This window comes from Chlorocebus sabaeus, chromosome 1 (genome assembly GCF_047675955.1).
Source record: "Chlorocebus sabaeus isolate Y175 chromosome 1, mChlSab1.0.hap1, whole genome shotgun sequence".
In the NCBI taxonomy this organism is placed as follows: domain Eukaryota; kingdom Metazoa; phylum Chordata; class Mammalia; order Primates; family Cercopithecidae; genus Chlorocebus; species Chlorocebus sabaeus.
Genome location: NC_132904.1, coordinates 50,870,936 through 50,888,879, shown reverse-complemented (window position 1 = coordinate 50,888,879; position 17,944 = coordinate 50,870,936). Strand labels below are relative to the sequence as shown.

The 17,944-nt window shown below is 45.8% G+C and overlaps 1 protein-coding gene and 1 long non-coding RNA gene across 3 annotated transcripts in view; both read left to right on the top strand.

Annotated features, from left to right (window-relative positions):
• Nucleotides 1–5,581: 5,581 nt before the first annotated feature.
• SPON1 (spondin 1) overlaps nt 5,582–17,944 on the top strand; it is a 313,903-nt gene continuing 301,540 nt past the window's right edge. The window contains exon 1 of one of the 2 annotated variants that reach the window (XM_073018110.1): nt 5,582–6,352. In XM_073018110.1, the coding sequence (XP_072874211.1) occupies nt 5,734–6,352 (619 nt within the window). In that variant the 5' untranslated portion in view covers nt 5,582–5,733. The remainder of the gene's footprint in view (nt 6,353–17,944) is intronic. The other variant, XM_008006181.3, reaches the window with a different exon arrangement.
• Nucleotides 6,684–11,063, top strand: LOC119624491 (uncharacterized). The gene is made up of 2 exons (XR_005240665.2): nt 6,684–7,390; nt 7,572–11,063. It is a non-coding gene; the product is annotated as an uncharacterized lncRNA (long non-coding RNA).

Genomic DNA, 17,944 nt, shown 5'->3' with positions numbered 1-17,944 from the left:
ACCTGAATGACATAGAGGAGGTGAGAAATAGGAAAACTGGAAGTAAAATGAGAAAGTGCTATTGGGAGCTCAAGATTCCCAAAGCCAAGGGTGTTTCTGTGGGAGAGGGCTGCTGATATGGAGGGAGGCCAAGCTCATTGGAGTAGAGGAGGTTAGAGCAAAGACTAAATTGTCAGCTCAGACTTCATCAGGCTAGTCTCCAAGGCCCATAGCATGAGACAAGATAGGCAGGAAGCTAGATGGCCCACAGTGTCCACAGTGGCTGCAGGAGAGTGACCTGGAGGCTACGGATGATGGAGATAGGATGAAGGAGTATAAATTGGATGCTGGGAGTTTTAATGTAGGAGTGACTCTTACTTTTCTCTTACTTGCTAGAATGCTGATCTGGATACGGCAATGGGCAATTGATAGAGTACTGCTCCAGACAGCAGAAGGAAGGGCAAAACTAAATGGAGACCAAAAGATTGGAGAGACAGGTGATCGGAGGAGCTCATACCTTAGCTTTGGGTAGGATGGGCCCATTGTGGGATGGGCCCAATCAGTTTCAGGATTCCAAAGGTAATGTAATTATATGTAATTTGGCTGATGCCTAGAACACAGCAGGTTCTGAAGAAATATCTTTGTAATTAATTAATGTCTTTTGCTTTTAGGATTTTTTTTTTTTTTTTTTTTTTTACTATATGTATTCAGCTTCCATAACTTAATCTTTATTTTTTATTTATTTATTTTGTTTGTTTGTTCGTTTGTTTTTTGAGATGGAGTCTCACTCTATTGCCCAGGCTGGAGTGCAGTGGCGTGATCTAGGCTCACTGAAAGCTCTGCCTCCTGGGTTCATGCCATTCTCCTGCCTCAGCCTCCTGAGTAGCTGAGACTACAGGCACCCGCCACCTCGCCCGGCTAATTTTTTTTTTTTTTTTTTTTTTTTTTGTATTTTTTAGTAGAGACGGGATTTCACCATATTACCTAGGCTGATCTTGATCTCCTGACCTTGTGATCCGCCCACCTCGGCCTCCCAAAGTGCTGGGAATACAGGCATAAGCCACCACGCCCGGCCCATAACTTAGTCTTTAAACTTGCTAGCTCACCTGTAGACAGCTTCCAGGCCTCCTCACCACAGATTACAATAGATTATTCAGTGCAATTCAACTCCTTCATTGCCTATCTGTTTTCTTTCTCTAGAAATCCTTTTCTATAAAATGTCCAATTTAACTCTATATATAAGAGAAACAAAAACATAAAGTTTCTAGACTGCTTTCCTAAATTAATAAGAATAACAATAATAACTAGGTGGGGTTTTTTGTGACCTCGTTGCAGTTTACAAATTATCTCACCTACCCATTCATTTCTCAAAATCCCACAAGGTAGGCAAGATGGGTATTACTATGACCAATTTTGCACATAATCAGTGTAGATAGGTCCTGTGACTCTCCAAGACTGCACAGCTTCACATGGCGAAAACATAGGAGAACCAGCCTGGAACCCATGTACTTCAAGTCTGAATTACAGTCTAGGATGGTGGTTCCTTAAACTTTAGTATGAGTTTTTTCAAAGTACAGATTTAGTAGGTCTAGGATGAGGTTTCGGAATTTGCATTTGAAGCAAACATCTGAGGCTCATGTTTCAGTGACCAAACTCAGAAAAACCCTAATCTAGAAAATCCTTTTCCCCCTTCTCTCTTAAAGGGGGGGAAAAAAGAGGGAGATCTTACTTCCTATGAATCAAAGGACTTTTTTCCTCTTGGAGAACTGGAGCCCCCAGCTCTTCTCTTCTGCGACCTACCCACACACACTGATAAAGTTAATTATCTGCCCTGGCTAAATGACTTTCCTTAGCAACACCGTAGCAACTAACATCAGCTCTGCCTTAGGCTACAACACTGGAAGGAGATTTCTTGAAGTCCAGTATATTTTACAAAAGAACAAAACATCTGAACAGGAAATTAAGGGGAAAGTAAACTGAATTCATTGCTAGGAGATGAGAAATAGACACATGAAATAGTTCATGACAATTCACTGGAACACAATAGTCGAAATAGGAAACTTTTTCTCCTCAGTTCTACTGAAGTCCAGAGGAGGGAAGACTGCAGGATCTCATTCTATGGAGGAAAATTTAAACAGGCAGGAGGAGGGAGGGCATTCCAGGCCATGAGAAAGCTGTAAGCAAAGGTGCTGAGGCAATACTGAAAGTGGAGGACACAGGGAGCCCAGCTGGGTGGTGTTGGGAGCTCAGATTGGGATCTATGACAAGGCATGACCAGATGGACACAGTGAGACCAGAACATGGAGGGCCTTGGAGGCCAAGTCTTAAAATTTGGGCTGAGTCAGAAGACACTGAGGGTAGGCTTGTTAAAAAGTTTTTATTCAGAGAAAAAATATTTATGGAGCCACTACTATCAACCAGGCACTATGTGTGCACGGAAAATACAGTGGTAAGCCCCACAGACATTCTGGAGCTTAGAATTTAGAATGGAGACAAAGACTGAAAAATATAAAATTTTAAAAATCAAACTTATAAGTGAATAAGTCCTTATAAATCTTAATATTAAAAGAAGCCAGGTGTTCATGCTTGTAGTCCCAACACTTTGGGAGGCTGAGGCAGGAGGATTTCTTGAGCCCAAGAGTTTGAGACCAGCCTGGGCAACATAGGAAGACCCTGCCTCAAGAAGAAGAAAGGAGAAAGGAGAAGAAGAAAAAGAAGAAGAAGAAGGAGGAGGAGGAGGAGGAGGAGGAGAAGAAGAAGAAGAAGAAGAAGAAGAAGAAGAAGAAGAAGAAGAAGAAGAAGAAGAAGAAGAAGAAGAAGAAGAAGAAGGAGGAGGAGGAGGAGGAGGAGGAGGAGGAGGAGGAGGAGGAGGAGGAGGAGGAGAAGAAGAAGAAGAGGAAGAAGAAGAAGAAGAGGAGGAGGAGGAGGAAGAGGAAGAAGGAGGAGGAGGAGGAGGAGGAGGAGGAGGAGGAAGGAGATTAAAAGAAAAGGTACTCATGAGCTCCAGCAGAGTTTTAGTGGCTGGATCTCTTCTAGGAAACCAGAAAGGTCTTCTTTGAGGAAGCAGTTTTGCACTGAGATCTGAAGAGTGCATAGGAGTTGGCCAGTGGAGGGTGGTGGGTAGGAGAGACCAAAGAGCATGATAAGGTTCCAGGCAGACAGAACAGCACAGGCAAAGAGAAGAGCTGCATGGCTGGAGAGGCAGATCAAGCAGAGCCTTGGAGACCTGGCTAAAGATTCTATCTTTATTCTGAGAGCCCTGAAAAACCACTGAGAAAAAATTTTAACCTCAGGATTGACTTTCAAATCTGCATTTTTAAAAAGATCACTTGGGCTTCAGTGCAGAAGACAGATGGAAGGAGAGCACAAGTAGACAAGGGCAACCCAGTTAGGAGGATGAGAGAGGATGTCAACATGGACTGGAGTAGTGGTGGAGGAGAGCGTGAAACTGTTGATGTGGTGATGGATTGGATGAGTGGAGAAAAGAGCAGAGGTGTGAGTGACAGCCAAGCTGGTTTAGGAAAACCTGGCTCATGTACTGGGATTGGAGCTTGGTGAGCTGGTTAGAGCCTGCTGTCATAGCCCAGATGGTAGGGCCAACACTGTGTACTGGAAAGTACCTCATTTGGTGTTGGGGATGCCTGTTTTAAATCCTGGCTCTTTCCCTTAATAGCCATGGAACATTATCTCAGCAGGTAATTTCATAGGCTCCTAATCTGAAAAATGGGAGCGTGGAGGTGAATTGAGGCTGCCTACTTCACATCGTTTTCCTGTCAATATCCAACGTAAAGTTAAATATTGCATTCCTGCCTACTTCATGCCCACCCATCTCCAACTTAGATTGGAAACTTTTGTAGATGAATAGAGGTTCAAGAGCACAGATTTGAGCTTTCAGACATACCATAAGCTTCGTGAAGACAGGGGTCACAATTTATTCATTTCTGTAGTTTCTTGCCCTCTGAGATAAGATCGGGTACACTTTCAAGAACCACTTATTTTACTTTGTAGCATACATCACAATTATCATTTGAAAAGTTTCATATAATTATGTATTTAATATTTGCCTTTGCCACAGGCCTGTAAAATCCTTAAAGGCAAGTAACATATCTATGTGGTTTTTATCTAAGCACTGAGTACCTGGAGGGTCTTTGTCATGAATAAATGGACAGATAGATGGATGCATGGATGGATGGATGGATGAATTTTTGTTCCCTCTTCTACCTACTGGTCAGCACAGAGTCTAGCTCCAAATCTATACTTAATGAAAGCTTGCTGGGTGGATGGGACCATGCAACTTGGCGTGCAGCATGAGCGCTGAGCCAGTGGAGTGAAGATGCAGACAATTCCCTCAGCACTTAGACGTGGATCTGAGCCTCGCCTCAAAAAGGAGGGCCGATCAGCTGGATCAGGTGCTGCGAGGGTCAAGAAGGGCAAGGGATGAGAAGAGCATAATTGGCTTCAGCAAGGGGTTACTCTCAGGGGACCTCTGAGAGAAGGCACCCAGTTAATAGTGGCAGTGGGAATTCCAGCACAAGCACTGCGGAGTAAGTGGGCAGGCAGGGAGGAAGGGCGGACCTCCCATGCAGGGGGCGCCCTGGGCCTGTTTGTAGCGTTATGAAAGAGAAAACACTGACCTGGAAAGCAAAGGAGATTGCTTGCTAATTATAGGCACTTAAGGTGTGTTGAAGGCCCTGGGCAAAAAGAAGAGGAAACCAAAGCTTCTGAGGGCACCTGGGGAGGGATGCTCGTGTGCACTGAGAGGCAGGGGGCTTAAGGTATCCCCAAGCGGGTGAGGGAGCGGGCGCCACTAGAGAGAGACCAGCTCGAGTCTTTTATATGGGTCATTATCATTCAACTCTAGCATATCCCCCAACTACCTCTAGGAAGGATGTACTGGCACCCACCCCCACTCCCTTGTTCTCCAGAGCAGGAAACAAGCTTGGAGAGTGCAGTAACTAGCCCAAGCTTCACAATGGGTGAGTGGCAGGACTGAGGTTTGATCTGGGTCTCTTCCCCGGAGAGACACTGGGAGAGATTCTTGCCCCGGGTCTTTTCCCTTCAGGCCCTCAGGCTCAGCACCTCTCTGAACATCTGTCCCTGGGGACTGATAATCTGAACTAAAATGTAAGCCAAGAAAACACAGGCTCTTCATTGAATCTTTTGAAACTCCTTTCCCGGGCAGTAGGAGGACCTTCCTGAGCCTTGGGCACTTTTGCCTTTGCTGGCTCCTTCCTCCAGGTTAAGCATATTTTATGACTGTAGAGGTGTAAATACAAATATATTAACATTATACAGTGAGACATTTTGTTTGACCTAAACTTTTTTCTTCTGATTTTTAAAGAAAACATTTTCATAGCTCTCCAAAATTATCGTGGGCCCTAACCTCTGTAGGTAAGTCGTTTCTCCTTTCTCAGCCTCCAGTCTGACATGTTCCAATATGGCCTTGGGAAGAGCAATGGGCCCGGAGTCGCTGCATCTAACCCTGCAGTAACTGGTCGCAAGTCTCAGTTTGCTCATCTATAAAGTGAGTGAAAGTAATGCAATCTTTATTGGGAGTAGGGAACATGAAGGCGAGTCGATACAGTAAGTAAGCCGCCAAGCATATTGCTGGGCACAGAGCAGGTGTGCTACAAAAGTTATTTCTCAGGCTTTCCTTCCTCTGAGCACCGTCCTCCAGAGGGTCCGGAGTGTAGCTGGGGGTTGGAGCAGCAGCCTCCTAGGCGATGGGACAGAGCCCACAGTGTCCGGTATGCCATGATTTCTTCGTCAGACCCTGGGAACCCAATGTCGCAAAACAAACACGGCCGCGTTGCTAATCGCCAGTTCGGAGGAAACAAAACAGCGCTGCGCTGGGGGATCTGGGCAAAATCAGCCCTCCCTCCTCCCGCTCCTTCGCCGCGGCCCTCCCCTCCTCGCGCTGCTCTCGTTCGCTTGACTCAGCTCAGCTCAGCGCAGCGCAGCGCAGCTCCGCGGCCGCCAAGCCGAGCCTGGCACAGTCTCCGAGTCGCCGACGCCGGCTCCGAGCTCCCTCTCTCCGCCCCGGCTCCGCCAGGTCGCGCCTTCGTCGGGACCACTTCGGGCAGGAGTCGCGTGGCCAAGGCCGGCGGCCGCGGCACAAAGTTGGGGGCCGCGAGGATGAGGCTGTCCCCGGCGCCCCTGAAGCTGAGCCGGACGCCGGCACTGCTGGCCCTGGTGCTGCCCCTGGCCGCGGCGCTGGCCTTCTCCGACGAGACCCTGGACAAAGTGCCCAAGTCAGAGGGCTACTGCAGCCGTATCCTGCGCGCCCAGGGCACGCGTCGCGAGGGCTACACCGAGTTCAGCCTCCGCGTGGAGGGCGACCCCGACTTCTACAAGCCGGGAACCAGCTACCGCGGTAAGTGGCCGCCCGGTGTGGCGTTGGGAGCGCGGGACCCGGTCCCCGGAGGGCGCCGACCTCGCGGTGCCGGAGGAGGGCGCGCGGTCTCCCGGCGCGCGGCATGGGTGCAGCCCAGCAAGGGCCCTTCTGTCCTGGCTGCCCTCGGCCCTTGCAGCTGCGAGCTCGGCGCGGATCCTAAGCCAGCGTACTGGGCCGTCGCGGGGGCCGCAGCCAGGAGAGGCAACCCGCGTCTCCGACGCGCGGTTCCCAGGAGGAGCCTCGCGTCACGCCGGCCTGACTGCAAGGGAGGCTCGCTTCTCCCCCGGCCGTCTGCAGGAGGGAGGTAAACCCGCCTTTCTCCAAATCGGTCTGGAGGGGATCCAGGTTTCTCTTGGTCGGGTCCCGGGCAAGGCAGCGACCCCAGCTTTCCCCACTCTGGCCCTCAAGGAGAGGGTACCCGATTCTCAAAGACCGGCCCCGGGCGGGACGGCCACTCCGGCTTCCCTAGATAGAACTCTTCAGGAGAAGGGACTTTGGCTTCTCCCTAACCGGTCCTGGGGCGCGAGAAGGAGGGGCAGGGACAGCCTAAAGCTCCTCGAGAGGCTCCTTGGAAAGAACCCCAAATTATTCTTTCGTGGTCCCCAGACGAGATGGAGGATCTTGGGTTTCCAGAACAGGTTCCCAGTGGGGACAGGGTCCTCAAAGAGCTTTGGGTAAGCTCCGAACTGAAAGGGGAATTGGATGAAGATGGAAAGAGAAGCCCCGATGCCCAAGGCCTGCTCCCTGGAGGCCGGGAACCTTGGCTCCGGCAGCTCGGAGTCTCCGCGTCCCGGGGATATCGCGCCTACGCTGCTTGGCTGAGAGCTGGGTTTCGGGAGCTCAGGGAGGAAGTGTCCAAGCAGGTGAGCGCCTCCTGGGCGGGACAGGCAGCTCGACTAGCACCAACCTGAAGACGCCTGACTGTATCCCCAGGCCCGCCACCTCGCTCCTCAGCAGGGTCATCTCCCAGACATCATTTCCCCGTGCAGCAGCCGCCGCTCTCCGGGTCGGGGACAGGTAACCAGGAAGGGAAGGGAGCCTGTCTGGCCTCACCTTGGGTCCCGCCAGGGAGCGTGTCCCTTCACCCTCGCCCCTTCATACCTCAGCTCTGGTGCTAAGCAGGGAGGAGTGGGTCATTGGGGCACCTGGTGGGGCAAATGGGCTCCCAGCTGCTGTACTTTCCTCCCTGCCTTCCCAGTTCCCCAGAGAGCCTTGGACAGAAGCGGTGGGAGCAACACAGGATAAAGTTTGGGGCAGCGTCAGCGGGCGCCAGGGCCACGCTGGAGACCAAAGCCAGGGGCCACCCTTCTTGGAGCGCTTTTCCCTCTTTCCCGGGTTTGTGTCCCCGACTTTCTGCACCCTGAGCTACCCCAAGCCGGCTCCTTGGTGCCCTTGGCACCTTGGCGTGCTGAGCACTTTGCGAGGAATAATCTGACCCCGGCGCGCAGCTCCACAAAGAAAGATTTTGGGCGGAGAACACCCCTCCCAGCCCGGGAGGGAGTGCGCGGCTTGGCACCCTGGCTGGAGCGAGCTGCGCCGACGGGCGGCGACTGCCACTCGGTGGAGCCGGGAGGCGGCCGATCCTCCCTGTGGACCGCAGGGAAGCGAGTGTGACTTCACTGGCCTATTCAGCCCTCCCCAAAACTGAGGACCTGAGTTCACAGGGGAAACTGTCTCCGCTCCACGTAGCAGAGAAAGAAGTGGCTCTGGAGTCCAACAGACTTAGGTTTACTCACTGTGTGACCCTGTGCAAGTCATTTAATTTCTCTGCACCTATTTCCTAGCACAAAAAAAAAAAAAAAAAAAAAAGCCAAACAGACAAACCAAAAAAGCTGTTTATCCACCCTCTCTTGGTGGTAGGGAGTAAATGAGTTTACAAAGGTGAGTGTGCCTGAGCTAAAAGAGATGCCTAATAAGCGTAGGAGTTGAATGTGAGGCCTTTATTGGTTTACTAATGGAGGTAGGTTCTTGATCAGATTTTTGTTTTTGAAGAGCATGTGTGCGTTTGAAAGCAGGTTTCCTCAGCTCTCCTCCAGTCCCATTCATCTACCAGTGAATGGTGGTTATTTGGGTCCTCATGAATTAATTGAATTAATGAATGAGGTATTTCTTCATATCAGGAGCCTTGCCTAAGACTGTTGCTAATCCAAGCCCAGGAGGATTGTTTCAGTGGCTTAGGCTAGTCTGGGGTTCAGGCCAAGTGTACCCAGTGTCTCTTTTCACACTAATCCTCCGTGTTTTAGTTGAGCATTGGCAGCTGGTGGCCCTAACACTGGGAAGGAGGTACAGCTGGTATTCACGGGGCTAAAGAGGTTTTAGAACTACCTAAAAGTCCAGGGTCAGCAGGTGGGGAACTGGATAGGGAGTGTCCTGGACTTTCACCCTTCAGGCTACTCCTGCCTAAACAGCCGTCTGGACTTTGACACCCCAACTCAGGCTATAGTTTGAGCAATCATCTCTTCTCCCTTCTTATGGCTAAGAGACCTTGAAAGAGATCTTGCAGGAACCATGCTGATGTTTTCCAAGTAAATATTCTGCAATTAGCAAACCTGATTCCGCCACTCAAAGTTTGAAAGAAAAGTTGCTGGCCTAGTTTGTGACATTTTCTGCTGGCTCCTTCTTTCTTAGAATAATTATGTTAAAAGTAACTCGAACACATTCTGCTCATTGTCCTGACTTAAGGCTGTTAAGTTGGCATTCCCCTGGTGTTCTATTTGCTTTTTAATTTTTTCCTGAATTAGGATCCCTCACAATCCTTGGAATCAATGACTTGTTTTCCTGCCTCAAATCTTTGTCCACAGTATTCCAGTTCATCCCCAAGCAGCTTCTGTTCTTTGTGCCTGCTGTCTAAGTATAGTCTTTAGGTACTCTAGACCGGAATAAAATGGTCACTATTAAAAAAAGACGGAAACATGGGGTTTCTTCCCCAAAACCTGAATCCAGTTGAGATCATTATTTTGTCTTTTCCAAGTTGTTAGTATTATATTGATTTCCTTTTCTCTCCCACCACTTCTATTCTCCCTCCCTCTTCCCACAGTCCCCCCTCCCTCCAACGGCAATAATTGTGCTTTAGAAAGCTCTGAAAGGCCTGCTCTGTTTCTGACCAGGGCCTCCTTTGAAAAGGAGATTACAGTGATTAAAAATAACAAGTTGAGGATCCTCAAGGGGCTTCCCTTATATAGGAGGACAATTTGCAGGACCAGCCTTTCCCAGATCACAATTTCAAGCCAAATAGAAGAAAATCCACTGAAATGTTCAATAATTGATTGAAAATAAAAGAGGCTCTTTTGTCTTACCAGAGGTCTGTTTATTAGGAAAATAAAGTCAGACTCTGGCTAATGAGAGTGGCTTTTCCTAGATGTTTTTTAAAGGGACATTTCAAGGAACTTGATGGGAAAAGAATGTCCAGTAGAGGTTTCAAAAGCTGGTCCAACTTCAAGCATAATTGGGGGTTTTATCCTAAACTGAGAGGTTTGCAGACCTCCAAAGCTGCATGGCTTTTTCTTTGTCCCACACTGAGACACACATAGACCACAGGAGTAGACACCTCAGACTGGTGGAAAGCGCACAGGCTTTGATGTTGGGTGGGTTGGTTTCAGGTCCTGCTTGGTCACATATTCACTGAAGCCACTTCACCTCTCTGAGCCAATTTCTCCATCTGTAAAATGAGGGTGTTTTGATTTTTTCCCAGCATTCCTGTGAAAATTAGAAATAATTCACGTCAAAAGAAATTGTCACACAGTGGTTGCTTAAAAAATATGAGATGATTATTTTGGAAACAGAAAAACACTTAGCGGCAAAGCCCTGGATAAGATATTGTGTTAAGTTCTTCCTACTCATCTCACTTATTCCTTATAGTACTTTGAGGAAGTTTCTGATCGTTACTATTTTATGGATAAAAAGACTAAATCTCAGAGAGGTTTAGTTCCTTACCCATGGTCACACAGCTAATAATTGGTAGAATCAGGATATGATCTCAGGTCTGTCTGACTCCTAAATCTGTGCTCTTAACCAGTCTTCTGTGTTGACTCAATGAAATTAGTTGGGAATAGAATGAAATTCACTCAGCTACCCTCAGTCTTCTGGATGGTGAGCCTTCCTTCAAGGAAAACAGAACAACAAATCAAGATAGTAACTGACATCTCTCAGGAGAATTACTTTATATTACTACAAAGTAATATAAAGTGATAAATCCTTATTCACATTTGCTCTTTTCTCTTATTGGCTTCAATGGTGTATTTCCCCATAAATTAGAGGATTAATTTAGAATCATGAAGAACCTTGTCAGTCTTTGGCCAATTCCTTTTGTTCGTGGGGAAACAAAAGGAAATTGGATAGGGGGGAAGCAAAAAAACCCAGAAAGAAAAGAAAAAAGAAAAAACAGATTTTACTGTTGTTTTATTTTTACATACAGATGTTATATGACCATGCCTGCAAAATTATATGTTTGGAAAGGACATATTTAGGATCTGAGAAATTTACACAGGATGAGGTCTTTTAAACTATTTCCTGGATGGTGGAGTTTTTAAAAATGTAAATGCTGCTGATGATATTATAATTAAGCCACCCCTCCTACTTCTCTTCCCTTTTTTGCACCATTCCCCGCTTTTTTATTATGTAACAATTTTTTAACCGTTACTACTTTTAATAAGTGTTTAGTACAAACTGATAATAAAAATTAGAAAATGCAGCTATAGCTAATGCTTAATGGTTGTGGAGATTGTTTATTGCTCTGAGTTTTAGGAAATGAAAGAAATAAAAACATACCAAAAAGCATATCAAAATGGAATTTTTCAAGGTTTAAAACTTGAGTACTTCCCCAATCACAGGTAAGTTGTTTCATTACAGCTGACTCTTTCAATTGCATCAAGAAGCTATAATCACTGATACATTTACCACTATGGGCTGGTATATGAGGAGCTTTTCACTCTCACACTGTCCATTTGCTTGTTATACAGACTCACACATATATATAGGTCAATATCAATTTCTGTTGTGCGATGGGGGGACTCTTACCATGTTATATTAGTCATAGTACAGGCTAAGCTCATGTTACTAACAGAACCCAAAACACAGTGTTTTAAACAAGAGGTAAATGGGAGATCCAGCACGATGGGAGGCTTTGCTCCATAAGGCCATCCAGGAACCAGGCTCCTTCTACCTTGTTCCCCTGACATCTTCTTGCACTCTGTTATCTAGTTCATAGCTACTTAGCCATGTGTGGCTATGAAGTGCTTGAAATGTGGCTATTCTGAATTGAGATGTGCTGTAAGTATAAAATATGCAATGATTGTTGAAAAAAAAGAGTAAACGTCTCAATAATTTGTGTATTATTACATATTAAAATTATAATTGTATATATTAAGTAAAATACACTAGTTAAAACTAATTTTGCCTATTTTCACATATTTTAATAGATACCTGTTAACAAAATTAATTTCACCCAGCTTGAGCTTATTTGTACTAAACAGCACTGTTTTAAGTTGTTATTCTCCTCAGCACCATTACATCCGAGGAGAACCACTGCACATCTGTATTCAGTCAGCATGCAGGGGACTGGGGGGGGAGAGGAAGTAGAGGACAGCAGTTTTCTTTTAATAATGTGACCCAGGAACTGCACCCAGCACTGCTAAACACACTCTGTTGGCAAAAATTTAGTCATGTGGTCATACCTAGCTGCAAGGGAGGCTGGGAAATATAGCATTTAGCTGGGTAGCCATGAGCCCAGTTAAAACTTGAAGGAGGATTTATTTTTCTAAAAGATGAAACAGAAAATAAATTTGTGAGGACCATATTAACTGTCTCTGTCACATATTTTCATGCACAGTCATGTAAAAACACAATATGTCTTATTCTCTCAGTGAAACATCATCTAGGTGCATGAACTTGACAACATATAAACTGATGTTCCTGCTAAGAATCAGCAGAGGAAGCCAGATGCAGTGGCTCACACCTATAACCTCAACACTTTGGGAGGCTGAGACAGGTGGATTGCGTAACCCCAGGAGTTCAAGATCAGCCTGTACAATATGGCAAAACCCCATCTCTACAAAAAAATACAAAAATTAGCTGGCTGTGGTGTCTCATGCCTGTAGACCCAGCTACTCAGGAGGCTGAGGCAGGAGGATCTCTTGAGCTGGGGAAGTTGAGGCCGCAGTGAGTAAAGATTGTGCCACTGCACCCAGTCTGGGTGACAAAGTGAGACTCTGTCTCAAAAGAAAGAAGGGAAAAAGAGCAGAGGCAGGAGTTCTGGGGTGTGTATGTGCAAGCATGTGTTGTGGTCTCTTTTGTTTCATTCTCCTTTCTCAATAAAAGAGGAAGTAGCAAAGAACAAAAGGAATGAGGGTTAAGTAAATAAACCAAGAAAGCAAAGGGGTGGTGTGGGAAGAGAAAAAGAAAAATGAAAACCCACTGGGGTATACATTCAGAATGAAAATGAAAGAAAATGTTTGAGTATGGCAGAGTTCCATTAAGATGGGACTAGAGGGCTAGATTCAAGAAGAGCCATGGAAAGCAAAAATCACATAAGTCAAAATTAATCCTTTGAAATTACACATAAGATAAAACCCAGATAGCAGCTTCAACCTAGCCTTATCTAAACACCCTACCCCCAATATTCCTGTAAGAGGAATAGAAATGAATTGGCATGTATCAAAAAGTCTAGCACTTCTAGTTTCCCTCCAGCATTGGAAGAGAGCAATGTTTCCTCAGTAGAGTAGCAGATAAACCCTTGGTTTGCTCTGATATGCAAGTACAAAATTCTCATCATATGATGGAGTGAGGGAGCTGAGAGGCTCATCTCATGCTCACTGAGCACATTCATGCATTGAATGGAGTGGCATGTGGCCCAAGTCATTTAAAGCATTACATTCTCTCTCTTTTCTCCTCCAGTAGTGTGCAATTGTGTTTGATTTTTACCAAATGCACCTCTCTTGGAGCATCTATAGTGTCAGGAAGCTTGCTATATCACACAAAAGGGGTTTTGTGATGCTTGCCAGCTCTTGCTGGTATAAAATGCCCCACTTTTACAGGATGTTTTGGCAGGGATGGAGTTGGGGTGCAGATAGGACAAGGCAAGGAGTTAAGTGAGACCACCAGAAGTCCTTTGCAAGGTCTATGTAGAGCAGGCTTCTACCTTTCACAGAATATTTATAACTTCCATGAAATGTTCAGGAAAAGTTAAACAAGGGAACCACCCACATCTACTGATTTGCTTGAGGCTAGGAGACCCACAGGAAATAACTTGAACCCTCTCTACAGTTGTGGTTGAGATATTTGCAAATATGTCTCATGGACTGGGTGAGAGAAGCAGGGAAGAGTTCCAAGAACAAGTCACCCTGTGTGGGGCAGGAGTGTGGGCAGATGGGCAGAGTAACAGTCACAGCAGGATGTATGAACCAAATGGTGATTCTAGGTGCTACAGGAAGCTCTCCCAACCCCTGACAACACTGTCCTTTGAATTTTCCAAATACACTAAGCTCATTCCCTCCCCAGGGCCTTCATCCTTGCTCTTCTTCATGCCTGGGATGGTTTTCCCCAGATCTTTGCATTGTTGACTCCTTATCTTTTAAGGGAATCTCTTTAAAAGAGGCTTCTCTCACTACCAATTTATGTTTCCCATCACTTTTGCCTGATTTTGTTTACTTCATAGCCTTAAACACTCTCTGAAATTCTCTCGTTTATTATCTGCTTCCTACAGCTAGAATACAAGCTTTATGAGAGCAAAGACTTTGTATTTCTTATTTGCCATTTTATCTTCAATTTCAGAACAGTGCCTGGGCATAGCAGGCATTAAATCATTATTTGTTGAAAAAAAAATAAAGTATCATTGAAGCCCCAAGAACCCTGGTACAAGCTCTCTAAGAGAGCTGGATGGAGGAAGGGGAAAGTGTTTCTCTCTCAGCCAGAGAGAAAGGTGAGCACCCAAGGGATGGCAGACAGGGGCAAGAAGCTCCAGGTGGTGGCGGCAGAGAGAAAGGATGCCCAGTGCCACAGGGGCATTGGCCAGAGGCAGAGGGCAGATGGCCTGCATCCAGGGTGCAGACCACTAGGAGGGAGGAGAGAGCAGTTGCATGCATAGTGGAAGCAAAAACACTGTTGCTGTGGCGTGAAAAGCAGAGCAACAGCAGGCAAAAGGGCAGAGGCAAGGGTCTGCCAACCTCAGAAACTGACTCTAAGAAACTGGCTCTGAGTATCTGGAGAAGCAGGGCTGAGGGGATTATTGAGCCATCAAACATAGACACTAATTATTAAAGTGACTTTCCCTGGAACCAGCACGTTGTGGAGTCATTTGTAGTACTTTCCAAACCTAGCTATGCCTTTGGAGAGTGCAAAAACTAAACTAAAATTCAATTTAATTTAAAAACTTTCCTGGGCCCCACCCTAACAAAAGGCTGGATTCTAGGAATCTTATATTCTTTTTTCTCTCTCTCTTTTATAAGACACAAAGAAAAGGCGTCCCCTTTTCTAGGAGCATGCTTCACCATCACCACCTCTCCTAGTCCCCAGCCCCAGTCTCCCACACACATTAGCACCTGGTCACATCATTGCCGTATCTTGTTACTATGGGACACACTCATTTAGTGACCAGTGGAATATCCTCAAAGCCGACACGACTACAGCATTTCCTCCTTGGCAGTAGGGTGATGAGGAGAAGAGAACCATGAGTTTTCCTTAGGTAGCCACACTCACAGACTGGCGAAGCTTGAGCCAGGGCTGACTTGCTTGTACTTCTCTGCCACCAAAGTCTGCCTCCCTTGTAACTTTCACACATCTGTCCAGAGTTCTGTCCTTTGGAATCAAGCAAAATGAGGTCTCCCCTGGGCCATATGTCAGCCCTTGAGATGTTTGTGAATAAAAAGCTGTTATGGCTTCTCTTCTGACTAAAATGCCCCATTTCTTTAACCATTCTTTGTGGGTTGCAGTTGCTTGCTCCCTTGTACTTTGTGCCCCAGATGTGGTGTGTTAGGGGCGGACATAACAGAATGATTATCTCCTTGTCCTGGACATTGTGCTCGTGTGAAGCTTGCCAGGTCTTGTGTTTGCCATTTTGGCAGCTGTGCTGCAGTCTGGAATCACACTGAGCTTGCAGCCAACTCAAATTCCTGCAATTTTCTGGAAGGCCTGCTTCCCTCTTTAACCTAGACTGGTGAAAATGGTCCTTGAACATAAAATTTGACATGGTTTCTCGTTTGATTTAATCCAGCATGTTTGGATCCATCCCTGTAGCTGTCAGCCATTCGTGAATCTGTATTCGGTCACCAAGTGACTTATTCATATAATCTAATTTTGAATTATCCACAGTGTTGATAAGAAGGTCTTGTAAGTCTTTATCAATGAAGTTGCTAAGAATATTGAGCAACTTAGAGTCTAGGATAGAGCCCTCTGACATTCCTTGGAGTCTTTCCCTAAAGCTGATATTTAGTTAGTTTTGAAGTCAACAGATCTGCTGTCATCCCAGTGACATTTACATACCAACTGCCACCCCCACCATAAGCCACCTCAGTTTAGTTCTAAATACTGTTTCCTGAGCCTGCTGGTGATTCTTAGAGTTTAGGCAGAATGTTTTCTTTCTTTGCTTCAAAATTATCACCGCAAGTGATAGAAACAAAGTCAACCTAACTAAAACAGAAAAGGGAATGCACTGATTCCCATATTTGCAAAGCCCAGGGGTGGCTCTTACTTCAGGCACAAATGGGTCTAGTGACCCAAATGGGGTCATTCCATCTCTCTCTCTCTGTCCCCCCTTCCCTCCTTCGCTCTCTATCTTTTTTTGTCCCTCGCTTCCACCTTTTCTGTCTTGCTCATTCCATCCTTAATCTCTTGGCTGTGTTTTGTCCTCATTTTTTCTTACTACAGATAAACTTTCTCCAAATGACAGGGAGGATAGCTGCCAGCAACCTTCAGTGAAAATCCTCTTAGCTCATCCTGTGACTAAAAGAAAAGCCCCTTTCCTTCTAACTACAAACTGAAACATCCCAGGGAAGATTGTGATTAGTCCAGCGTGGGTCACATGCCCAGGGCAATGGCATGGAGATAGACTGGCTCTGGATCACAGTCACTTTTGTGACTTGATATCTGAGGAGGGAGGACGAACTGTGATTGAAAGTCCCGGTGACCACAGGGTCAGAGTAGGGGCAGCAGTGGGGCTCCCCCAGAGCTTCCTGCCCTTGTCCACATTCCCAGATACGTTCTCTTGGCTGACACATCTCTACCTCCCCATTATTCCTCCTGCTATCCACATGTTGTTCAGCTCAGGACCCATTCATCTGGCTCTGAGCTGTTCCATGATGAGGTCACACAAGGGGGAAAAGATTAACTTTTATTGAGCTGCTGCAGTGCGCTTGATTGCATTATCTCCTTGAATCCTCATGACAAATCCACGAGATGATAATTATGATCCTTATTTCACAGAGGAAACTGATTTATTTTTTAATATATTTTATTGATTTAGCAAATGTTTTTATATACTTCCTATTACCAATTCATTAATTGTCATGATGACAACAGGAGGTACATACTATTAAATATTACTGCTGTTTTATAGGTAAGGACATGTAGACAACGAGAGCTTGAGTAATTTGCCCAAAATTACACATGATAAATGGGAAATTTGAAATAAGTCTGTTAGCTACGTCTGTTATAGAAAAATGACCCTTACAAATTTAAGTATGCATGATCTTCAGTTTGAATGGGAGAAACTTCATCTCTGCCTGGGGATGCTGAGAGCACTGACCAAAGAAGGCCATCCAGGGGAACAGCATAATCCAACCCCACCATCCTCACCTGCTCACTTTTGGATTATCAGTCTTGCCTTCCAGTCTTCCAGGCCATCAGCAGCAAATCTTTTCTTGCCTGATCCTGGCTAGGTGGCCTTAATTATTGTGCCAATTTTTTATATAGAAATATATGAGTTGCAGTTCCTCAGAGCTCTGGAAGTTGTGCAGAGTAGAAAGGGGAGCACTGTGACTAACTTAATGCCCCAACAGTCTTTACAACTCCATGTTATAAGTTAAGGCAGAAGCTGAAGTGCATTGTGGTTGAGATGTGTAGCATGAAGACTGGGGCATTTCAGTAACACATAGCAGGTGGTTGGCAGGGGCTGGCCATAGGATGGAGCTGGGACTCAGGATCTTCTCATTGAGGTTGGGGTTCTATTAATAATTCTGAAACCCAAGAGACAGAGTGTGGAGGAAGATGGAACTGGACAAGATCCAATGAGGGTAATAGGCATAGAAGATGAATTTGGGTAATAGTTTATTAGAGTTTTTGTTAGAAGGTTGACACACCAACATTTGAAAGATACAGAAAGCTATTTGGTAATTAGGTAGGGTAAGTGTACCCGAGGATGGAAAGAACTCTGCCCTGGGTCAAGGTTTTAGGCCAGGCTCTAGTGTGAAATATCAGTCTTCATATAAATAAGGCAAGTCTTTGTTACTGATGTGGCTTTTAGGGCAAAGCTGTAATTCAATAGTTACACAGCCTCCAGTCTGATTTTCCTAAACCATAAATCTGAGTATGAAATTTCCTAGCTCAAACCCTTCGGTACTGCATCATCCCCCCACCCAGGGT